General features: G+C 41.5%; 1 protein-coding gene across 1 annotated transcript in view; it reads left to right on the forward strand.

Moving 5' to 3' along the window:
* The first annotated feature begins 11,860 nt into the window (after positions 1-11,860).
* The window catches only part of LOC139371353 (CTTNBP2 N-terminal-like protein), a 28,294-nt gene continuing 13,431 nt past the window's right edge, over positions 11,861-26,723 (forward strand). The window contains exons 1-2 of the mRNA XM_071111701.1: positions 11,861-11,943; positions 20,787-20,894. Coding sequence (XP_070967802.1) covers positions 20,796-20,894 — 99 coding nt within the window. The 5' untranslated portion in view covers positions 11,861-11,943; positions 20,787-20,795. The remainder of the gene's footprint in view (positions 11,944-20,786; positions 20,895-26,723) is intronic.

Raw genomic sequence — 26,723 nt, forward strand, 5'->3', positions numbered from 1 at the left:
TTAAGGTGAAAAAGGTAAGGTAAAAAAGGTAAGGTGAAAAAGGTAAGGTGAAAAAGGTAAGGTGAAAAAGGTAAGGTGAAAAAGGTAAGGTGAAAAAGGTAAGGTAATAAAGGTAAGGTGAAAAAGGTAAGGTGAAAAAGATAAGGTGAAAAAGGTAAGTTGAAAAAGGTAAGGTAAAAAAGGTAAGGTAAAAAAAAGACAAGGTAAAAATCTGTATTTTTTTCCCTGAACAAGGCAACACACTGTTCCTAAGCCATCATTGTAAATAATAATTTGTTCTTAAAACTGACTTGCCTAGTTAAATAAAAATGTATTTGATGTCATTTGCTCCGTTACAGATGTTATCAGCCTCCACTGATTTTGAGTACTGCTGGGGAAGACCTGAACCTCAGGGTTTCCATTTCATCTAAACCGCATTGCAGTATTTACACAGTAGCTCTTTTCCCCATGGTCAAATTCAATCGCAGACTGTTTGGGGGTAGTCTTAAAACCGACTTCTACGAGATTCGGCTCACAGGTGAATGCTTCCTGTTTTCAAAATAACAAGTGTGCTTGCATGGGCAGTATTTCGCAAACATTGCAATGGTGGATTTAGTTGAATGTCGCCTAAATTTCAGGATTCTCTGTGTACATTTGTATGTCCATCACTAGCTTGTAATGGTGTAATTTTATTTTACAGCAGCATGGTGTTGCTGCAGTGTTACACACTGTCACTAGACTAAAGTTATTCTCTCAGCTATGATAAACATATCACCCAAAAGGTCTTCATCTTACCAAAACTGCCTATTGTGCATCATTCTCTACTTGACTGTTTGCCCTAAACCTAGACATGACCCATGATCCACAAATTCTGAGCATATCACACCAGCTGTGCTGCTGTAGTCTACTCCATTCCTGCAGGCTGTCCAAAAATCCCTGACTTAATTTAGCACCTTGAAAGGTTTTGAGGAGTTTGAGGTAAAATCACACACTCCACCATGGCACAGCTGTGCAGAGACAAAAAAGTATTATCGAACTAATATAAATCTCCCTTCCCTCTGTTCACTGGTTTCACCCCGGCATGTTTGTTCCTTGCCAGCCATTATTACAGGTAGCAGCAGACAACATCCAATTGATAGGGCAGGTTTATTTGAGTAGGCCAGGAAAAACACCTTTTTCAAATGGTTGAACAGAGCCATATGCCAGCCCAAATGTCAACCCAGGTGTCTACAAATATAATTACAGCACTCAAGGGCTCCATTTGACATAGCTTTCTTAAAACATCATGATTTAATGTTTGTTTGTTTTTGTTGGAAGTGTCAGCTATGCCTAATGTGGATTTAGAACTGGACAGTAGTTTCAGCTCTAGCTCTACTTGTTCAACATTCTTGTTCACACTACTCTGTAACAGTAGTGAGGACACTTTCGTAAGTGTTTTGTTGCTCGCGTCATTTTGTAATAGATAAAAAAATATATTTTGGTATTACCCGTATACAGTATAATACAGTTGAAGTCGGATGTTTACATACACCTTAGCAAAATACATTTAAACTCAGTTGTTCACAATTCCTGACATTTAATCCTTGTAAAAAATCCCTGTCTTAGGTCAGTTAGGATCACCACTTTATTTTAAGAATGTGAAATGTCAGAATAATAGTAGAGAGAATTATTTATTTCAGCTTTAATTTCTTTCATCACATTCCCAGTGGGTCAGAAGTTTACAACCACTAAATCAGTATGTGGTAGCATTGCCATTAAGTTGTTTAACTTGGGTCAAACATTTTGGGTAGCCTTCCACAAGCTTCCCACAATAAGTTCCTCCTGACAGAGCTGGTGTAACTGAGTCAGGTTTGTAGGCCTCCTTGCTCGCACACACTTTTTCAGTTCTGCCGACAAATTTTCTATAGGATTGAGGTCAGGGCTTTGTGATGGCCACTCCATTACCTTGACTTTGTTGCCCTTAAGCCATTTTGCCACAACTTTGAAAGTGTGCTTGGGGTCATTGTCCCCATTTGGAAGACCCATTTGCGAACCAGCTTTAACTTCCTGACTGATGTCTTGAGATGTTGCTTCAATATATCCACATAATTGTCTTCCCTCATGATGCCATCTATTTTGTGATGTACACCAGTCCCTCCTGCAGCAAAGCACCCCCACAACATGATGCTGCCACCCCCGTGCTTCATGGTAGGGATGGTGTTCTTGGGCTTGTAAGCCTCCCCCCTTTTCCTCCAAACATAACGATGGTCATTATGGCCAAACAGGTCTATTTTTTTGTTTCATCAGAACAGAGGACATTTCTCCAAAAAGTACGATCTTTGTCCCCATGTGCAGTTGCAAACCGTAGTCTGGCTTTTTTATGGCGGTTTTGGAGCAGTGGCTTCTTCCTTGCTGAGCGGCATTTCAGGTTATGTCTATATAGGATATGTCTATATTTCCTCCAGCATCTTCACAGGGTCCTTTGCTGTTGTTTTGGGATTGATTTGCACTTTTCTCACAAAAGTACATTCATCGCGAGGAGACAGAATGTGTCTCCTTCCTGAGTGGTATGACGGCTGCGTGGTCCCATGGTGTTTATACTTGCATACTATTGTTTGTACAGATGAATGTTGTACCTTCAGGCCTTTGGAAATTTTTCCCAAGGATGAACCAGACTTGTGGAGGTCTACAATTTTTTTCTGAGGTCTTGGCTGATTTCTTTTGATTTTCCCATGATGTCAAGCAAAGATGCTTGAGTTAGAAGGTAGGCCTTGAAATACATCCACAGGTACACCTCCAATTGACTCAAATGATGTCAATTAGCCTATCAGAAGCTTCGAAAGACATGACATAATTTTCTGGAATTTTCCAAGCTGTTTAAAGGCACAGTCAACTTAGTGTATGTAAACTTCTGACCCGCTGGAACTGTGATACAGTGAATTATCTGTCTGTAAACAATTGTTGGAAAAATTACTTGTGTCAAGCACAAAGTAGATGTCCTAAGCGACTTGCCAAAACTATAGTTTGTTAACAAGAAATTTGTGGAGTGGTTGAAAAACAAGTTTGAATGACTCCAACCTAAGTGTATGTAAACTTCCGACTACAACTGTAACTATTACAGTGTTTTAAGAATTTGTTGACTTGCCAAGTTAAATAAAGGTTATATTATTACTATTATTATTATTTTATAGTATATTTAAATGATAGGTGAAAAAAAATTGATTGGCAGTACTTGCTCCTTGTTTGCAGTGACACACTGACACCCGTGATAAATAAGCCCTCAAGACGTATACAAAAAAAGCACTGTCACTCTCAAAGACGAAGCGGCGAGGCAATTTACACATCACGTGACTATACAGCTGAAACAAATCAATAACCTAGAATCACTTTCTTCAAGCAGTCTGGTATGGTAAAAGACCCTGCTGGTGCGTGGTTGGAGGTGTAGCTGTCTAAGTGTGACTCAGGAGGGGTTGCTGAAGGGTTACATCGTCCTACGCCGTTATGTCCTCTTTACGGGGAGTCAGACAGACAGAGTGAAAGATACCCTACATATCTGGGTGCCAAGCAACAAATGCCGATAACAGCCGCAGATTAGGTCTTAGATTGGCGACGGATCCCGCCAAGACGCTGATGCAATATTTACAGCCTTTCACCTCCGCTCCTCTGATCAGCACTGCCTGCACTGTGTGTGTGTGAGTGAATGTGTGTGAGTGTCATTGGGTTTTGACTGGAGCACCAGGTGTGAAATGGATATGAAAAATTAATTTAAGCGTTAGGAAGAATGCACTATTTTAATAAGTAGGGTAACGCAGAGGTAGAACAGAGAGGAGGGAGATCATTCCTGTGTGGAATGCAGAGGTGGAAGAGAGGAGGGAGATAATTCCTGTGTGGAATGCAGAGGTGAAAGAGAGAGGAGGGAGATCATTCCTGTGTGGAATGCAGAGGTGAAAGAGAGGAGGGAGATCATTCCTGTGTGGAATGCAGAGGTGAAAGAGAGAGGAGTGAGATCATTCCTGTGTGGAATGCAGAGGTGAGAGAGAGGAGGGAGATCGTTCCTGTGTGGAATGCAAAGGTGAAAGAGAGGAGGGAGATCATTCCTGTGTGGAATGCAGAGGTGAAAGAGAGGAGGGAGATCATTCCTGTGTGGAATGCAGAGGTGAAAGAGAGAGGAGTGAGATCATTCCTGTGCGGAATGCAGAGGTGAAAGAGAGAGGAGTGAGATCGTTCCTGTGCGGAATGCAGAGGTGAAAGAGAGGAGGGAGATCATTCCTGTGTTGAATGCAGAGGTGAAAGAGAGAGGAGGGAGATCATTCCTGTGTGGAATGCAGAGGTGAAAGAGAGAGGAGTGAGATCATTCCTGTGCGGAATGCAGAGGTGAAAGAGAGAGGAGTGAGATCATTCCTGTGCGGAATGCAGAGGTGAAAGAGAGAGGAGTGAGATCATTCCTGTGTGGAATGCAGAGGTGAAAGAGAGAGGAGTGAGATCAGTCCTGTGTGGAATGCAGAGGTGAAAGAGAGAGGAGTGAGATCAGTCCTGTGCGGAATGCAGAGGTGAAAGAGAGAGGAGTGAGATCATTCCTGTGTGGAATGCAGAGGTGAAAGAGAGAGGAGTGAGATCAGTCCTGTGCGGAATGCAGAGGTGAAAGAGAGAGGAGGGAGATCATTCCTGTGTGGAATGCAGAGGTGAAAGAGAGAGGAAGGAGATCATTCCTGTGTGGAATGCTGGTTCTCATCCAGAGTCACTTGACCTTCTGGAGTGTGATATTAAAATGTATTTATAGAATTATCAAGGGGCTATGTGTATTTTAGCCTTATTCTGATTCAAGGTTGTATCATACTGATGATAGTGTAAGGACCAGCCATTCCATTAAGACCATTTACATGTGAAAGGACCTATGAGCACCAACATGCAAAGTTTGTAGGAACATATCAAATTTGGTGTCAAATGAAAGCTAAGGTCTCCACACAGTCTACACAGTGGATCTGCAACGGATCAGATGGAGCTCAATTTGCATAGCACCATATGTAGTTCTATGTCCTTTTGTGGTGCAACTTTTTTTTTTTTAAATGTGGCGCTGTTAGACTAATGGTTTGAGTGTTGGGCCAGTAACCGAAAGGTTGCTAGGTTGAATCCCCGAGCTGACAAGGTACAAATCTGTCGTTCTGCCCCTAAACAAGGCAGTTTACCCACTCTTACTAGGCCGTCATTGTAAATAAGAATTTGTTCTTAACTGACTTGCCCAGTTAAATGAAGGCTAAATAAAACATTTAATAGACCAGAGCTCCGTTATACTGTGAAATCGCTGTGGAGAGCCCTTAAAGAGTCTAGATTTTGGGGACATGAAGGCATAGGTATGTTTTTCAACCATGAGAAATAAGTAAAGGCTTTGATTTCTGGTCCTACAGATGGAAAATGGGTTTTAAAAAAATGTACTAGAAAAAGTCTTAAAAGGAATTAGAAATACATCAAAACACAATCATGTTGAAGGCCCCTGCCAACTAATATCAACACTTATATTTAGTTTTGCAGAAATTATTTGCGTTTTCGTGTCATTCTATTACCAAAAATCCAGATATCTTTAAGATATTTTCAAATTTCTCTCCCTCATAAGGAGGGAGCATAATGAAGATTCACAGAAGTAACAAGTAAAGGTAGACCTACCAATAAGTTATAGCGTTTTTACTGATAACAGTTTTGTTTATGAATTACTAATTGAATCGGTACCAAATCTGTAACAGAATGATTGCAATTGAATTGGCCACAATGGGTAATTATAATAGTCACAAACCACTGTTGCAGTAAAGCACAGCACAGTACAATGCAGTAGAGGGCAGTGCAGTAGAGCACAGTAGAGCACAGTATAGAACAGTAGAGCACAGTAGAGTACAGTAGAGCACATCACATTACAGTAGAGCACAGCACAGTACAGTAGAGCACGGTACAGTACAGTACAGTACAGTACAGCACAGCACAGCACAGTACACCACAGTAGAGCACAGCACAGTACAGTACAGTAGAGCACAGTACAGTAGAGTACAGTGCAGTAGAGCACAGCACAGTACAGTAGAGTGCAGTACAGTACAGTAGAGCACAGTAGAGTACAGTAGAGCACAGCACAGTTCAGTAGAGCACAGTACAGTAGAGTACAGTGCAGTAGAGCACAGTACAGCACAGTACAGCACAGTGCAGCAGAGTACAGTAGAATACATTAAAGAAAAGTACTGTAGAGTAGAGTAGTGTAGTAGAGTTCTATACTGTACTGTGCTCTATTGTTCTGTATTGTACTGTTCCGTACTGCTCTGTGCTGTACTGTTCTGTACCGTACTATGCTGTACTGTACTGTACTGTGCTGTACTGTTCTGTACTGCTCTGTGCTGTGCTGTGCTGTGCTGTACTGTACTGTACTGTACTGTTCTGTACTGTACTGTGTTCTGCTGTTCTGTACTGTACTCTACTGTAAAAGAGATCTTTGTATCAGCATGACTCCCTGTCAAAATAAAAGCTAAATAAAATACTCTACTTTACTGTACCCTGCATTACTGTGCTGTACTGTCCAAACGTAGACGTCTATAATTGGTACAGATTTGGTCTGGACCAAGCACATTTGGTGCTGTTTGGGGGCGGAGCTCATTAGTATAACATCCAGTGTGTAGAATAATACCCAAACATGCAAAGGAGGATATTACATATTCTTACCTTTGTGTACTATTCAGGATACATCACCATGAAGAGAATGACAGAATTGCATCCATAATGATGCATTTGTGTATAGTACAGATCAAGGACCCATGATGTCATTCTGTTACCGGGTGTTGATCCATTTCACTTACTGTAGTTCAATAACCAAAATAGATTTTTTCAAACTGAAGGTGTCATATCATAGCTGCCTTTTTGGGAAACGTGGTCACATAAAAAACTGGGGGAGATTTGTACTGTAATTATTTTACCAAACTTCGCACCTGCACTGTTCCTTAAGTAAATGTGTTTTAATAAAATAGGAGGCAATTGTTTAATTGTCATTAAACTCGTTCTTCAACCACAAATTTCTTGTTAACAAACTATAGTTTGGCAAGTCAGTTAAGACATCTACTTTGGTCATGACACAAGTAATTTTTCCAACAATTGTTTACAGACAGATTATTTAACTTATAATTCACTGTTTCAGAAGTTTACATACACTAAGTTGACTGTGCCTTTCAGGACAACAAAGTCAAGGTATTGGAGTGGCCATCAAAAAGCCCTGACCTCAATCCTATAGAAAATTTGTGGGCAGAACTGAAAAAGTGTGTGCGAGCAAGGAGGCCTACAAACCTGACTCAGTTACACCAGCTCTGTCAGGAGGAATGGGCCAAAATTCACCCAACGTATTGTGGAAGCTTGTGGAAGGCTACCCGAAACGTTTGACCCAAGTTAAACAATTCAAAGGCAATGCTACCAAATACTAATTGAGTGTATGTAAACTGGGAATGTGATGAAAGAAATTAAAGCTGAAATAAATCATTCTCTCTACTATTATTCTGACATTTCACATTCTTAATATAAAGTGGTCATCTAACTGATCTAAGACAGGGAATTTTTACGAGGATTAAATGTCAGTAATTGTGAAAAACTGATTTGAAATGGATTTGGCTAAGGTGTATGTAAATGTCCGACTTCAACTGTAGGTGTATGGTTTGTTCAACTTTGCAATAAATGGTTTTTGCTTGGGATACATTTTAAAGTGAAAAAGTGAGTCTCAGCATCACGCTGTTACCGTGTAATTGCCATTAACTAATTTGTTTAGTCTAGTCGATTGTACATCCATTACGTTTTGTCCATGCATACCAAATACATTTGTTCATCCAAGCTTGAGGGCCCATGACAAAGTGTGACCTCAAAAATCATTGGAGCCCAATCTTATTTTCAGCTAAATCTGACAACTGGAATCCACAGTCAACGTTCTACGTAAAGTTAGCTTCTGTATTTGACTGAAAGCCAGCCAGCACACCTTGAGGAGGATGTTTACGAGCATGAAAACACCTCTCTCAGCAATAACGTCAGTGTAAATAAGTAGAGGGGAAGAAAAGTTTCAGAGTTTCAAATGAAAGAAGAAGAGAAAAGAGAACAGCTATGCGATGCTGACACCACACTATTCTAACAGAGCTTTTTAGTCGGAATATCTTGCCTTGTGCCTAACCTTCACGTTACATTCCACTTTGTTTATTCAGTATTGTGGCAGATAATGTAAAACTTTTTGGGAGGATTTCATTGGAATGAGGGTATCATTGGCTATCTACACTACATGAACAAAAGTATGTGGACTCCTGCTCATCGAACATCCCATTCCAAAATCATGGGCATTAATATGGAGTTGGTCCCCCCTTTGCTGCTATAATAGCCTCTACTCTTCTGGTAAGGCTTTCCACTAGATGAGGGGACTTGCTTAGTTCTTCCACACCGATCTCGACAAACCTTGCTTTGTACATGGGGGCATTGTCATGCTGAAAGGGCCTTCCCTCAACTGGTGCCACAAAGTTGGAAAGACAGAATCATCTAGAATGTCATTGTATGCTGTAGCGTTAAGATTTCCCTTCACTAGAAATAAGGGGCCTATCCTAAACCATTAAAAACAGCCCCAGGCTATTATTCGTCCTCCACCAAACTTTACAGTTGGTTTTATGCATTGGGGCTGGTAGCGTTCTCCTGGCATCTGCAAAACCCGGATTCGTCCGTTGGACTGCCAGATGGCAAACCCTGATTCATCACTCCAGATAACACATTTGCACTGCTCCAGAGTCCAATGGTGGAGAAGCTTTACACTACTCCAGCTGACGCTTGGCATTGCACACATGTGATCTTAGGCTGAGTGGCTGCTCGGCCACTCAGCCTTCATTACATGAAGCTCCCGTCGAACAGTTATTTTTATGATGTTGCTTCCAGAGGCAGTTTGGAACTTGGTAGTGAGTGTTGCAACCGAGGACAGACGATTTTAAGCTCTACGTTCTTCACCACTCGCCGGTCCCGTTCTGTAAGCTTGTGTGGCCTACCACTTCGTGGCTGAGCCGTTTTTACTCTTAGACTTTTCCACTTCACAATAACAACACTTACAATTGTCCAGGTCAAAGCAAAGCACCCCCATAACATGATGCTGCCACCCCCATGCTTCACGGTTGGGATGGTGCTCTTTGGCTTGCAAGCCTCCCCCTTTTTCCTCCAAACATAACGATGGTCATTGTGGCCAAACAGTTCTATTTTTGTTGCATCAGACCAGAGGACATTTCTCCAACAAGTACGATCTTTGTCCCCATGTGCAGTTGTAAACCGTAGTCTGGCTTTTTTATGGCGGTTTTGGAGCAATGGCTTCTTCCTTGCTGAGTGGCCTTTCAGGTTATGTCAATATAGGACCCGTTTTACTGTGGATATAGATACTTTTGTACCTGTTTCCTCCAGCATCTTCACAAGGTCCTTTGCTGTTGTTCTGGGATTGATTTGCACTTTTCGCACCAAAGTACGTTCATCTCTAGGAGACAGAACAGCTGCATGGTCCCATGCTGTTTATACTTGCGTACTGTTGTTTGTACAGATGAACATGGTACCTTCAGGCGTTTGGAAATTGCTCCCAAGTATGAACCAGACTTGTGGAGGTCTACAATTAATTTTCTGAGGTCTTGGCTGATTTCTTTTGATTTTCCCATGATGTCAAGCAAAGAGGCACTGGGTTTGAAGGTAGGCCTTGAAATACATCCACAGGTACACCCCCAATTGACTCAAATTATGTCAATTGGCCTATCAGAAGCTTCTAAAGCCATGACATCATTTCCTGGAATTTCCAAGCTGTTTAAAGGCACAGTCAACTTAGTGTATGTAAACTTCTGACCCACTGGAATTGTGATACAGTGGATTATAAATGAAATAATCTGTCTGTAAACAATTGTTGGAAAAATTACTTGTGTCATGCACAAAGTAGATGTCCTAACCAACTTGCCAAAACCATAGTTTGTTAACAAGAAATTTGTGGAGTGGTTGAAAAACGAGTTTTAATGACTTCAACCAAAGTGTATGTAAACTTCCGACTTCACCTGTATATATACATATAACTATGTTATATACTTTAAAAGGGTGAGCATTGCTTTGACTTTAGTGTCCTGTGGTTATCCCCCCAAAAAATGTAGTACTGTAACTTGTGTTTACTGGTGATAGGTGGAAAAGCCTACAGGGTTCTATGGAAGAGCCCCCATTTGCATGAAGGCCATTCGTTGGCTTGGCTTGAATAACACAACACTGCTCTCTACTGGCAAATATAGTGTATTGCAATAGGCAACAGAGGTTCTTGAGATAAACGAGGTTGGGGAAAAGTTTAGTTCATACAATTCACTGGGTGTATGCTTTTGTGTGAATAAGAACCATCATAGCATAGACCTGCAATAATATGTTCCCTATTGTTAAAGAGTACATCACTGTATTGTTTTCCTAATTTTAAGAAGCATTCCCAGTCACTAATCAAACTTTCTGATGAGAGGATATTGAAATAACATTGTTTATTTAACCTTTAATTAACCAGGCAATTCAGTTAAGAACAAACTCTTATTTACAATGACGGCCTTACACGGCCAAACCCTAACGACATTGGGCCAATTATGCACCGTCCTTTGGGACTCGCAATCACGGCCAGTTGTGATACAGCCTGGAATCGAACCAGGGTCTGTAGTTACCCCTCTAGCACAGTGCCTTAGACCCAGAGAAGACATAGGTAGTAGCCAAAGGCTGATGAGTAAGACATCACACATGGTTTGATGTATAAGACAATCCTGTCTGAAGTCACAGAGAAGAATCTCTCGTCACGGGCAAGTCAACACCTGCATTTGGAGTGACTGCTCTGTTGACTGTTTTTTGTTCTCTCTCAGCCAGGTGAGATGATGACGTACTGGGACAGAAATCACAAAACCAAACATGATCTGAAGTCTGAACCACAGCTAGGGATTTTAGGTTCAGTGATGACAATCACCTTAAATCTTAAAAACACCAGAATCGTGTTGTCTCTACCCACCAGGTGGCGTGTAGTAACAACAGGTAGGATTATCTGAGAGGATCAGGAGACAACTGCAATCCCTACTAATCCTGCTAAAAATCCCAGGGATTTTAATGTTATGTTTGTATGGGAAACAAATGAATGTGTGGGGGTATAGCCAGTGATCATTGGGTATAGCCCTAATGATCAACTGGTTTATAAAGTCAGATATAAACTAATGTGAGTCGTCCACCTTAAATAAAAATAACAATAGCAATAAAATAACAATAATTGACCCTTTATCAGATCACTTTATAATGCTCATGATTAAACTGATAATTTAATTTTGTTATATAGGATTATTGAAGTATTCAAAGTGCATATTTTAGGACAGTTAAGAATAAAGTGTTATGTTATTATGGAAACATTATGACAACCTATTTGAACTGAGTCTAAATTGAGTTAGCCTATAATAGGATACTGTATAAACGTGAATGTTCCCTGGTCTCGGCGCAGTCCTTGCTATTTGATAAAAATCACAACATACCTTACATATTTCAATATTTTCGTGTGCTGACAATGCGAACTCAAAACGTATGCGTGACAACTAAACACTCTTGAGAATAAAACCAAAATAGTACTTTCAAGTGAAGCACCACAGGTTGTAAAATACAAGGTAAATTAACGCAACGGGAAATATACTGGAAATTAACCAATCAAAACTTTTGAAAGAGGCAAAGATTTGCCAAAAAAAGTCTACACAAAGAAATTCATCCAAATTCCAAAACCCATGCGACAGCTTCCTTTCCCTGACTCTGCGTCTGAGGTAGACAAGACTAATCTTATAGGTCAACAATCTGAATTCGGCCTTGCCTATAGGCTGACGGATATGTCACATATGAGTTCTTCCGCTATCGACAGCTGAAGACGCAAGACAATCTTTGACAATTGTTAAAGTTCATGTTGGCGTTTACAAAGGCATTGAAGAGACATAGAAGGTATGTTGAATGACGAAGATAAACTTTTATATTATTATAATTGGCCAGACACTCGAATCTGCACAGCTACGTTGTAATAACTCCTATAATTGTTTGTCCTTATATGACTATGGCTTATCCTCAGTAGCCTATACAATTAAACTGAGAGAAGTAAAACATAGAATGAATGAACATTGATGCTCAGTACCTAAACTAAACGTAGAGTGGTTTAATAGCGTCTTCAATGTTTTTACACTTTCAGATTTATCTGAATGACTTGGGCAAGTTCTAAAATATCCTGAATGATAGCCTATAATCAAAGATTGGCTAATATATATATATATCCCATCATATTTGATTCATGCTTTATTCTGGTTTCTCTGTTTTATATTTGGCAGAAATACTAGTCTGTCCTTAATGTACTGATATGAACCAGACTATATGACGTGAACCAGACTATATGACGTGACCCAGGCTATATGACGTGAACCAGGCTATATGACATGTACCAGGCTATATGACGTGAACCAGACTATATGACGTGACCCAGACTATATGACGTGACCCAGGCTATATGACGGGAACCAGGCTATATGACGTGAACCAGGCTATATGACATGTACCAGACTATATGATGGGAACCAGGCTATATGACGTGAACCAGGCTATATGATGTGAACCAGACTATATGATGTGAACCAGGCTATATGACATGTACCAGGCTATATGACGTGAACCAGGCTATATGACATGAACCAGGCTATATGACATGAACCAGACTATATGACATGTACCAGGCTATATGACGTGAACCAGACTATATGACATGTACCAGGCTATATGACGTGAACCAGGCTATATGATGGGAACCAGGCTATATGATGTGAACCAGACTATATGATGGGAACCAGACTATATGATGTGAACCAGGCTATATGACGTGAACCAGACTATATGATGTGAACCAGGCTATATGACATGTACCAGGCTATATGACGTGAACCAGACTATATGATGTGAACCAGGCTATATGACATGTACCAGGCTATATGACATGTACCAGGCTATATGACGTGAACCAGGCTATATGACGTGAACCAGGCTATATGACATGTACCAGGCTATATGACGTGAACCAGACTATATGACGTGAACCAGGCTATATGATGGGAACCAGGCTATATGACATGTACCAGGCTATATGACGTGAACCAGACTATATGACGTGAACCAGACTATATGACATGAACCAGACTATATGACATGTACCAGGCTATATGACGTGAACCAGGCTATATGACGTGAACCAGGCTATATGACATGTAGCAGGCTATATGACGTGAACCAGACTATATGACGTGAACCAGACTATATGACGTGAACCAGGCTATATGACATGTACCAGGCTATATGACATGTACCAGGCTATATGACGTGAACCAGGCTATATGATGTGAACCAGACTATATGATGTGAACCAGGCTATATGATGTGAACCAGACTATATGATGTGAACCAGACTATATGACATGTACCAGGCTATATGACGTGAACCAGACTATATGATGTGAACCAGGCTATATGACGTGAACCAGGCTATATGACGTGAACAAGACTATATGACATGTACCAGGCTATATGATGTGAACCAGGCTATATGATGGGAACCAGGCTATATGACATGAACCAGGCTATATGACGTGAACCAGACTATATGACGTGAACCAGGCTATATGACGTGAACCAGGCTATATGACATGTACCAGGCTATATGACGGGAACCAGGCTATATGATGGGAACCAGGCTATATGACGGGAACCAGGCTATATGATGGGAACCAGTCTATTTGATGGGATCCAGGCTACTGTATATGATGTGACTAAACAAGTCTCTTCTACAGTCTTGTCTATTTATTGTCTGGTGATGTTTATATAACATATATAACATCACACACTAGCATTTTACATTGTAACATTGTGCCAACAAATAGACAAGAGCACACACCTAGACAAGACTACACGCCTATCTTATCCAATAGTTTTGATGTATCACAGATGGGTAGCTAGTATTTCATTAAGCTGTCAATGTAAGGTCTGAAATTAGATCAGACTTTATGGGAATAAACCAGTAGGAAATCAATGAATTAATTATAATGACTTTGTAAAAGGTGTTTTTTATTTGTAATAACACTGACATGATACTGAAAATCAAATTATTGCACAGCACACCCCACACAGACAGCATGCTGCAGACTTAAAAAATGAATGTTAGTTATCTCTTTGTAATCTGATCGAGTCTCTTGATACGTTTCTTTATACAAGGAGTTGTCTGTTGTCTGTTGTGACCCGCAGTGACTGACTGAGTCATTCAGACAGTCTGCAGCAGGCCAAAGGGATTTCACTAATTAGCCCCTGGCATCTGCTACTTGTGTGCTATGAGAGAGAAAGAGAGAAAGAGAGAGAGGGGGGGGGCGGATGGATGGACAGACAGACAGGGAGCCTCCGAGGTTCAGTCAGAAGTTTGTTACATGGGCGGATGGATGGACAGACAGACAGTGAGCCTCCGAGGTTCAGTCAGAAGTTTGTTACATGGGCGGATGGATGGACAGACAGACAGACAGTGAGCCTCCGAGGTTCAGTCAGAAGTTTGTTACATGGGCGGATGGATGGACAGACAGACAGACAGTGAGCCTCCGAGGTTCAGTCAGAAGTTTGTTACATGGGCGGATGGATGGACATACAGACAGTGAGCCTCCAAGGTTCAGGCAGAAGTTTGTTACATGGGGAACATGGCTGGCTAGGCTTAAAACAAACAAGAATAAAGGGGATTATAAACACAGGCATTTCTTTAGGAAGCGGAAATGAACGAGTGTGGGAATATTTGGATTTCCCATGCGTTCAATAACATGCCCATGCTATATATTTGAATAACACATTACTAGTGAGCGTACTTCCAGTCATATGTTTTCAAGAACAAGGGATTAGAAAAAAATATTGTAAAATGATTTACTAAAGTGTGAAAATCACATGTAGGCTATATCTGGCCTAACGTGTTTCAAAAACAATATAATAACACATTTTCAGACAGGTTACAAGCGGCTGTTAAATTAGCGAGGCTGTAAAAGCAAGACTGAAGGAGGTGGGGATTTCAATTGGCTTGCTAGCCATGTGGTCAGAACACAAACCAAGCCATGAGTGTCTGGAGAAGACCCATCTACAGATCATAGATATTTTACAGTACAGTGTGTGCTTGGATCTGGGATGAAACTGCCAGAATGAACCATAATGTATTAGAGTAATAACTTTGTGTGATTAGATTCAGATCAAGCCATGCTATTTCTGCTGATGCATCCTTTGCTACTGTCCCAGAGCTCAGAAAAGGGAATTGATTCATACCCCGTAAAGTCTAGAGTCAGACTATGTCCATTCAGATATTTCAAGTGTCTAGTTATTGGGATGCTGGGAGAGCTTCATAGCCCCCATGATGTAGTACAGTAGCAGCTCACAATCAAAGCCCCCTGGGCTCCCATCTCATTATGCAACGCTCTGAGCTCCGGCTGGCCCCTCCTGATGACTTCACGATGTGGAAAATTCTACTGAGCGACCACAGAACTCGTATAGGAGCAGGCCTGCTGAATGCTTAGTGGTCGGAGCTGGGGGACTAATAAAGTCAAGAGACTGAGGCAGGCAGATTATACGGAGGGTATTAGGTCTTCTGCTTTTGCCGTGGATAATCAGATATGGGAATGCTGATTGGGGGAGGTGACACTATTGTTTAGGAGTTGATTAGGTGTTTTTCCTGGTCAGGAACAACTGGCCCTATGAACATAGGTTCATCAGCATATAAAATAAATTATTTTCAAGGATCATACTATATAACTACTGCTGTAGATCCCTTCTCTATTCATATACTGTCCATACTGTCTTTACACACCATTATATTAGGGCTGTCCCCGACTAAAACAAATCTTGGTCGACTGAGAGTCGTTTGACTTTCGACCAATCGATTGGTCGAAATTTTAAAACATGTATTTTCCATATATAGACACACCCTATGTTTGAATAAAATAATCTAGGCTACTGAGCTTGTCTGATGCTTTAAGCACTGCGATTAAAAATGAAGACACTCAAAGTACTAAAGAAGGAACCAGAAATCAATATTGACTAACCAGAAGAAAAAAAAACTGTTCCCGACCCTCCTCCTCCCGCTGCCCTCTGCTGCTGGGCTTCGCAGATTCGGCCGTTAAAGACGCTGCATGGTCATTCTGCCGTCTGCATTGGCCGTGCAGCATTTAGGGTGATGCGGCCTCTGCAGAAGTCAGGACATTCATACTTCTTGCACTTCACCGAGCAGCGCAGAACTGTTGTGAAGGAAGTTGTCAAAGGAAGTGAGTTTGTGTTTATACAGGACATCCCGCCCTCACCTACCATCAACCAATCATGTCAATCCAGAGCTATAAGTGCCCTCCTCATTGTTAAACATTTTTAAAGGGGCTCAGCGATGTGATACGGAATGCAATTTGGCCTCTGCATGCCTCCGGACTCTTTGCAATTGCATCACACCATCCATATGACGCTTTTGATCACATTTTCGGATCAAGCATACATGGGCTCTTACGCTCCTGAAGTTGGCTCTTGCTCCACTAATAGGCTGTACCAGCGGTCAGAAACCTTTTCCATTTGGAGTGCCAATTTATCGTACCATTTCTGCTGATCTGCGTGCCAGTCATGATTTTCATATGCACTTTTTCATGGAACAGTTTCATTTCATTTTAATAAAGTTTTCATATCTCAAAATCAATATCATGTGGTTAATCAACATTCGATCTAATTTAAAATGTTACAAATCTAAAAGTAACTTCTATTACCATTGCCAATATGTAAAAATAGTCTACAGTGGCAAGAAAAAGTATGTGAACCCTTTGGAATAACCTGGATTTCTGCATAAATTGATCATAAAATTTGATCTGATCTTAATCTTCACAACAGTAGACAAACACAGTCTGCTAAAACTAATGACACACAAACAATTCTATGTTTTCATGTCTTTATTGAACACACTGTGTAAACATTCACAGTGTAGGGTGGAAAATGTATGTGAACCCTTGGATTTAATAACTGGTTTGGCAGCAATAACCTCAAGCAAACATTTTCTGTAGTTGCTGATAAAACCAGCACAACGGTCAGGAGGAATTTTGGACCATTCATCTTTGCAAAACTGTTTCAGTTCAGCAATTTTCTTAGGATGTCTGGTGTGAACTGCGCTCTTGAGGTCATGCCACAGCATCTCAATCGGGTTGAAGTCAGGACTCTGACTGGGCCACTCCAGAAGGCATATTTTTTTCTGTTGAAGCCATTCTGTTGTTGATTTACTTCTGTGTTTTGGATCGTTGTCCTGTTGCATCACCCAACTCACCCAAACTCACCCAACTGAGCTTCAATTGGTGGACAGATAGCTTTATATTCTCCTTCAACATGTCTTGATAATCTTGGGAATTCATTTTTCCGTCGATGATAGCAATCTGTCCAGGCCCTGAGGCAGCAAAGCAGCAATGCTCCCTCCACCATACTTTAAAGTTAGGTGAGGTTTTGATTTTGGTGTGCTGTGCTGTGCCTTTTTTTCTCCACACATAGTGTTGTGTGTTCCTTCCTTCCAAACAAGTCAACTTTAGTTTAATATGTCCATAGAATATTTTGCCTGGAGTGCTGTGGAACATCCACATGCTCTTTTTCGAACTTCAGACATGCAGCAATGTTTTTCTTGGACAGCAGTGGCTTCTTCTGTGGTGTTCTCCCATGAACACCATTCTTGTTTAGTGTTTTACATATTGTAGACTCGTCAACAGAGATGTTAGCACGTTCCAGAGATTTCTGTAAGTCTTTAGCTGACACTCTAGGATTCTTCTTAACCTCATTGAGCATTCTGCGCTGTGCTCTGGCAGTCATCTTTGCATGACGGCCACTCAGTGTGAGTAGCAACAGTGCTTTCTCCATTTATGGACAATTTGTCTTACTGATGACTGATGAATATTGAGGCTTTTAGAGATACTTTTGTAAATACAATAATTAGTGTGTTATTACTTTAAGCAAAACTGTGTTTGTCTGTTGTTGTGATGAAGATGAAGATCATATCAATTTTTATGACATATTTATGCAGAAATCTAGGTAATTCCAAAGGGTCCACATACTTTTTCTTGCCACTGTACATAAAGACAACAAATAAAAAACATTGCAGCCCGCAGGTGGAAAATATCCTGATAAAAATAAATATCCTTTAAATCACATTGGCTACACATGGCTTGTCTGCAAGGAACTTTAAACATTGTATCAACTTGGTCTGGCCAGAAGCTCTGCTAGCCAACTTGCAACATTGTATAAAATATTCTGGGCCCTCAGAGTTTCCCGTGTGGACAAGTAATCAAGTAGGCCTATTTTATGACGATTCCACCGGATCAGAGCCGGACATTTTTTCCCCTTTCATGCTGAGTGGTTCTCAAAAGGGAGAGAGCTGGAAAGATTTTTGAAATAGTCTACATTGAGGAACTATTGTCATTCTCTATGGATGTAAAAACAAACTTTGTTTACTTTTGCTCTGCAAACAACGTGTCCACTCCTACAATGTCAACAGTAAGATCTAATAATAATATATTGAATGCATTATCAGAAATTACCAGAACCAAACAAACATTGTAGATGAAAAATATGGTAATTAATGGTAAATGTACTACTGATGATACTGGTGTAATGGACAGGTGTGAATCAGACTGGTGTCTCATGTGCCATACATTTTTTTATATATACATTTGCCACTGCTCGACTAAAAAAATCTTGGTCGACCAACAGCCTATCAATCAAAAAATCGACCACTCTACTAAATGGGGTCAGCCCTACATTATATACACTGAACAAAAATATAAACGCAACATGCAACAATTTCAAATAGTTAAAAAATAGTTCATAACTTTGACATCAGCAATTCACGCTGTCTGCCATCTGCCCGGGCACAGTTGAAACCAGGATTCCAAGAGTGTGCAAAGCTGTCATCAAGGCAAAGGGTGGCTACTTTGAAGAATCTAAAATAGAACATATATTTTGATTTGTTTATAACTTTTTTAATTACTACATGATTCCATGTGTGTTATTTCATTTAATTGATGTCCATATTATTATTCTTCAATGTAGAAAATAGCAAAAATATACACAAACACACACATACACACACACTTTGTCAGGGCGTTCCACAGGGGTGCTGGCCCATATTGACTCCAATGCTTCCCACAGTTGTGTCAAGTTGGCCGGATGTCCTTTGAGTGGTGGACCATTTTTAATACACACATTTTTGAACGTGAAACACCCAGCAGCATTGCAGTTCTTGGCACAAACCGGTGCGCCTGGCACCTACTGCGATACCCTGTTCTAAGGCACTGAATGACACACATACACAATCCATGCCTCAATTACCTCCTCCCCTTTATCTACACTGATTTAAAGTGGATTTAACAAGTGACATCAATAAGGGATCATAGCTTTCACCTGGATTCACCTGGTCAGTGTATGTCATGGAAAGAGCAGGTGTTCCTAATGATTTATATTTATATTCTGGAGTAATTTCTTTATTTTTGCTTTTTGGATTTGGTGTGTATTGTTTTGTGTTGCTAGGTATTACTGCATTTAGAAACACAAGCATTTAGCTGCACCTGCGATAACATCTGCACATTTGAGTGCGCAACCAATACACTTATTATTTTGTGTTATTTTGTCAAGTCTGACGGTCTCTTTCCAACTTACTAATAATATCCCAATGAGCTCACCATGAGTTTCTGTGAACTCTTTTAAGGATCCCATTGCTTAGTGTGATACTGAATGAACTACGCTGATTCCAAGGCCTGGCCTGCATGTGTTGGCTGGCCAGAGAGTGGTTGTATGTTTGAGGTGTGGATACCACAGTGCTGTCAACAGACCCAGGGCAGCTGCACCAAGTAAAGAATGCATGGAGCCTACAAAGAGACCACAACACATCTTAAAAATTCTCTCCCCTGACTGTTAACCACTAATTCTAAAGGGGTAAACAAAAGTTGGAGGGAGAGAGGATCCCAAAGCACAACTTGTTGTGTCTCGATATGAACGAATATGGGAATGAAGGAGGGCAGTTACTTAATATCTTTTCGACAACTATGTGAAAAATCTGTATATATACGGATTGGGACTGAGAGTTTCCGTCTCTGTCTGCTCACCATATGTTGGTGTATTGGTATTTGGTATTTTATTAGGATCTCCATTACCTGTTGCAAAAGCAGCAGCTACTCTTCACACAAAACATGAAACATAATACAGAATGACACAATACAGAACATCAATAGACAAGAACAGCTCAAGGACCGAACTACATACATTTGAGTGTGTGTGAGGCATTTGTCTCCACATGTATGACGTTCACAAGCTCCTCACAAAGACAAGTGGACCATGAGAGTGAATGGCAAATGCAGTGCTTTTCTCTCAGTTTATCAAAGCTTTCAGCTTTTATTAACAAAGGTACTGGGCCTGGTAAATGCATCCAGTGTTTAAATAGTGGACCTCTTAGATTGAAATGTTGCCTGAAATCAAAGTCTTTGCCAGATTTGTGCTAATTTCTGCACTGTTAAAAGTTTATTCAAAATCTATAGTGATCCACAATGACCCAAATGATTCAATGGTTCTTTAACTTAAGTACAGTATTGGCCATCTTATCCAAATATCTTGTTCAAACACAAAGCAAAAAAAAACATTTTCATCTCATGCACATAACTTCTGTGTTGTTATATTATAATTTATTGACAGTGTATGTCATGGTACTGACCCAGCTCCTCTCCCCGGCATGCCCATAGGAGTCCCAGATGAACATGGAGAGCCTGAGCAAGCCAGAGCTGCTAATGCTGTTCAGTGTCCTGGAAGGAGAGCTGGAAGCCCGTGACCTGGTCATTGAGGCCCTCAGGGTAAGAGCTGTCCTTCTCCCCAGTCTTTTCCCTTGTTTCATTTCCAGGCAGGGCCCCAATGCCCCTCAATGATGCTACCCATTGAGTATAATGTGAGGTCCACGCATAGAGATATAACTATGATTTATACTTATGTCCGAGGAGTTTCCATGAAGCGCATGAAACAAATGAGAACATTGGTTCGAGTTGCGCATTCTGTTTACTGACAAGAGGACTACCTGAGAGATAGCAGGTTGGGCAGGTAACAAGTATCCTACTACACCGGCTCTGATGCTCGTCGGATGTGGCAGGGCTTGAAAACTATTTCAGACTACAAAGGGAAACCCAGCCACAAGCCGTCCAGTAACGCGAGCCTACCAGACAAGCTAAATGTCTTTTATGCTCGCTTCAAAGCAAGCAACACTGAAGCATGCATGAGAGCACCAGCCGTTCCAGACGACTGCATGATCACGCTCTTTGGTAGCCGATGTGAACAAGACCTTTAAACAGGTCAACATTCACAAAGCTGCGGGGCCAGACGGATTACCAGGACGTGTACTCAAAGCATGCGTGGATCAACTGGCAAGTGTCTTCACTGACATTTTCAACCTCTCCCTGACTGAGTCTGTAATACCTACATGTTTCAAGCAGACCACCATAGTCCCTGTGCCCAAGAAAGCGAAGGCAACCTGCCTAAATGATTACCGCCCCGTAGCACTCTCATCGGTAACCATGAAGTGCTATGGAAGGCTGGTCATGGCTCACATCAACACCATTATCCCGGAAACCCTAGACCCACTCCAATTCACATACCGCCCCAACAGATCCATAGTTGATGCAATCTCAGTTGCACTCCACACTGCCTTTTCCCACCTGAACAAAAGGAACACCTACTGTATGTAAGAATGCTGTTCATTGACTACAGCTCAGCGTTCAACACCATAGTGCCCACAAAGCTCATCACTAAGCTAAGGACCATGAGACTAAACACCTCCCTCTGCAACTGGATCCTGGACTTCCTGACGGGCCGCCCCCAGGTGGTAAAGGTAGGCAACAACACATCTGCCATGCTGATTCTCTACACTGGGGCCTCTCAGGGGTGCATGCTTTGTCCCCTCCTGTACTCCCTGTTCAAATCAAATCAAATCAAATCAAATTTTATTTGTCACATACACATGGTTAGCAGATGTTAATGCGAGTGTAGCGAAATGCTTGTGCTTCTAGTTCCGACAATGCAGTAATAACCAACAAGTAATCTAACTAACAATTCCAAAACTACTGTCTTGTACACAGTGTGAGGGGATAAAGAATATGTACATAAGGATATATGAATGAGTGATGGTGTTCACCCACGACTGCGTAGCCAAACATGACTCCAACACCATCATTAAGTTTGCTGACGACACAACAGTGGTAGGCCTGATCACCGACAATGATGAGACAGCCTATAGGGAGGAGGTCAGAGACCTGGCAGTGCGGTGCCAGGGCTACGACCTCTCCCTCAATGTGAGCAAGACAAAGGAGCTGATCGTGGACTACAGGAAAAGGCGGGCCGAACCGGCCCCCATTAACATCGATGGGGCTGTAGTGGAGCGGGTTGAGAGTTTCACGTTCATTGGTGTCCACATCACCAACGACTGTCATCGTCCAAACACGCAAAGACAGTCGTGAAGAGGGCACATCAATACCTTTTCCCCCTCAGGAGACTGAAAAGGTCCCCAGATCCTCAAAAAGTTCTACAGCTGCACCATCGAGAGCATTGCATCACCACCTGGAATGGCAACTGCTCGGCATCTGACTGTAAGGCGCTACAGAGGGTATTGCGTACGGCCCAGTACATCACTGGGACCAAGCTTCCTGCCATACAGGACCTATATACTAGGCTGTGTCAGAGGAAACCCCCCAAAAATGGTCATAGACTTCAGTCACCAAAGTCATAGACTGTTCTCTCTGCTACCACACGGAAAGCGATACCGGAGTGCCAAGTCTAGGGCCAAAAGGCTCCTTAACAGTTTCTACCCCCAAGCCATAAGACTGCTGAACAATTAATCAAATGGCCACTCGGACTATTTACATTGACCCCCCCCCCATTTGTTTTTTACACTGCTGCTACTCGCTGTTTATTATCTATGCATAGTCACTTTATCCCTACCTACCTACTACAAAATAACTTGACTAACCTGTATCCCTGCACATTGACTCCCCTTGTATATAGCCTCATTATTTTTATTGTGTTACTTTTTTATTTTACTAGTTTTACTTTAGTTTATTGTGTAAATATTTTCTTAACTCTTTCTTGAACTGAGTTGTTGTTTAAGGGCTTGTAAGTAAGCATTTCACGATAAGGTCTACACCTGTTCTATTCGGAGCATGTGACAACTAAAATGTGATTTGATCTTAACAAGTAGCTAGAGTGGAGCTATACCTGGGAGATAGCAGGTTGGGTAGGTAACATGTAGATCGAGTGGAGCTATACCTGGGAGATTGCAGGTTGGGTAGGTAACATGTAGATCGAGTGAAGCTGTCAAGCCTGCTCCCCCTTCCTGGCGCTACCCGTCATCATACACACCTGTTACAATCAATACGCGCAGCAGTGCTCATTGGACTCACCTGGACTCCATCACTTTGTTGATCGCCCCTGCATATATGTCTGCTCCTCTGTGTTGTTCCCTGTAGTAGATTTATTTGTTGTGTCGTGTTTATGTCCAGACGCTGTTCCTGGTCCGTTGGATGTCCGTCTGTATTAAATGGTTCACGCCCTGTACCTGCTTCTAATCTCCTGTGTTGGGCCTTACAGAATGATAATACCATTACAAGAAGCATCAGGGAGTTTTTTAGGGTTTGTTTTGTTGGTGACGTCGGACCTGGGGGTCGCCACCAATGGAACCAGGGGTGCCTAAGCTGGCTCATTGGGCTGTCATGCCCTAGCTGGCACGAGAGATTTCCTTGCCCCAATTGGCACAGCAGTTTCTCATTACCTGACCTCCCATGATTTAACCTGACTTTAATTGATGAGAGATCCTTTAGCCAACCAGGGAAGGAGCTCTACTTTAGTAGCCAGGATGTACTGCCACAACGCTAGCACTTAAGCCAATTTATGTCCATGTGCCTGGGATGAAAGGCTGTCTGGCTGTGGAAAGATTATCCTTTATCTCTCTGCAGTCTGAGGATTGTATCTGGCTATTAATCCACATATTCTACTCATTCACATACTGTACAAAATGTGGCGTATAGACAACAACATAACTCAAATCTGCCTAGACTTCTAGGCTCATTGTAACGGCGGGTGAGTGAAATGAGTGAGGAGTCAAATGCAGAGAGCGAAATGAACAGGAAAACACTTTAATGTCCTTCAAAACGTAACAGGTCCAAAACATGGGTGAATGCCCAAAGCACTGGCGCTAAACCAACCCAAAACCTAGATACAAACACTGGACAGCGAAAACCCGAAACAAAACACGATACATCACCAAACGTGACAACCAACAAACACCAGCGGGCAAAACAAACTTAAATAACACCCATCCCAAAACCTCAACAAGGAACAGGTGAAAACAATTAGACAAAAACAAAGGAAAAGGAAAAAGGGATCAGTGGCAGCTAATAGACTGGCGACGACGACCCCCGAGCGCCACCCGAGCAGGAAGGGGAGCCACTTTCGGTGGTATTCTTGACACTCATCCTAATATGTTGTATTGAGTACTGAGTACATTACAAAGTAACCTGAGTAATACAATAAACTATACCAGGTGAACAGACATGTCAGAAATCAAGGACCCCGTAGAGCATTCTTGTGTTGTATCTAGACCTCATTCCACACATCTACAGGGCACTGGCCATCTATGGCAAGGCAATTTAGTGCACCCTGCTAGGTGGTTGGAAGATGACTACTGCAGTATGATGGGTGGTTGGAAGATGACTATTACACCCTGATGGGTGGATGGAAGATGACAACAGCAGTGTGATGGGTGGATGGAAGATGACAACAGCAGTGTGATGGATGAATGGAAGATGACAACTTTAGTGTGATGGGTGGGTGGAAGATGACTACTGCAGTGTGATGGGTGGGTGGAAGATTACAATAGCAGTATGATGGGTGGGTGGAAGATGGCTACTGCAGTGTGATGGGTGGGTGGAAGATGACTACTGCATTGTGATGGGTGAGTGGAAGATGACTACTGCAGTGTGATGGGTGGGTGAAAGATGACTCTATGTGAGCAGGGAGTATTGGAGTGAACAAGTAAAGAAAGGCCTTAATTAACTGGAGTGGTGAGAATGTGTGGCTTCACTAACACTAAATCACCGTGGTCTGTTAACCCAATGAGTCCCACCGTAACGCCGGCGTATTTTTGACTGCTAACCCTTTTAAAATATTGAGCTACAGACTTCTGGGTTGTTGGATTCGTCAATTTCTTCTGTATCCGTAGATACCAACCATTCGTTTGTGTGACTGGCGCGGGCTGAGCTATAGGGGTGTTTGTGAGACAAAGGAGAATCCTAAAGGGGCCTGGGGCCGAGTCTGAATGGTTTGAGCTACAAACGGAATGGTTTGAGCTAGAAAATATTAAAAGCTGAGACTGTCACGAACACTCATGTTTTGCTCTATGACACTCACAATGTACACAAGAGTCATTAGAAGGTAAGTGGTTCTTCTACATAGAAGGTTGTAGGAAATCCCAGGACATAGTGTCTATAATACTGTAATAAGCTCACAAAGTTGCTGTCACAAACTCCAAACAGTTGGCACTGACTAGTTGGATATTAAATTCACAGTAAGCAAACCATTTCTGGACTTACAGCATTCATATATATTTTTGCTTTGGAATGTTTTTGCTTTGGAAGGTTTTTGCTTTGGAATGTTTCTGCTTTGGAATGTTTTTGCTTTGGAATGTTTCTGCTTTGGAATGTTTTTGCTTTGGAATGTTTCTGCTTTGGAAGGTTTTTGCTTTGGAATGTTTCTGCTTTGGAATGTTTCTGCTTTGGAAGGTTTTTGCTTTAGAAGGTTTCTGCTTTGGGATGTTTTTGCTTTGGAATGTTTCTGCTTTGGAATGTTTCTGCTTTGGAAGGTTTTTGCTTTGGAATGTTTCTGCTTTGGAATGTTTCTGCTTTGGAATGTTTTTGCTTTGGAAGGTTTCTGCTTTGGAATGTTTCTGCTTTGGAATGTTTTTGCTTTGGAAGGTTTTTGCTTTGGAATGTTTCTGCTTTGGAAGGTTTTTGCTTTGGAATGTTTCTGCTTTGGAATGTTTCTGCTTTGGAATGTTTTTGCTTTGGAATGTTTTTGCTTTGGAATGTTTCTGCTTTGGAATGTTTCTGCTTTGGAAGGTTTCTGCTTTGGAATGTTTCTGCTATGGAATGTTTTTGCTTTGGAAGGTTTTTGCTTTGGAATGTTTCTGCTTTGGAATGTTTCTGCTTTGGAAGGTTTCTGCTTTGGAATGTTTCTGCATTTGGAATGTTTCTGCTTTGGAATGTTTTTGCTTTGGACGGTTTCTGCTTTGGCGGACTTTCTTTTTTTATTGACATTTGTCAATAAAACTCATGAATGCAACTATTTATGTCAAAATTGTTTTGTGTTCTTCTTGTTGCCCTGGTTGTCCTGAAAATAAATAACATGGTAAAATACTTAATTGTGAGGCTAAATATAAGGGTTGGACATGCAGATAAATGAAAGTCAGATAAATGAAAAGACGATTTTTGCTTAGATCTCAGGACTGATAGGGGTAACTCAATCCTTGGTTGCCTCTGCAGTAGTCTCTTGTGGCCTGCAAACACAATATTTAGTTCTGAGATAACCTCAGTATTGTACACTGGAATATGGAATCCCTTCTTGCCCTCACTTGAAAGTAAAATGAA

Source organism: Oncorhynchus clarkii, chromosome 17 (genome assembly GCF_045791955.1).
Source record: "Oncorhynchus clarkii lewisi isolate Uvic-CL-2024 chromosome 17, UVic_Ocla_1.0, whole genome shotgun sequence".
NCBI classification, from domain to species: domain Eukaryota; kingdom Metazoa; phylum Chordata; class Actinopteri; order Salmoniformes; family Salmonidae; genus Oncorhynchus; species Oncorhynchus clarkii.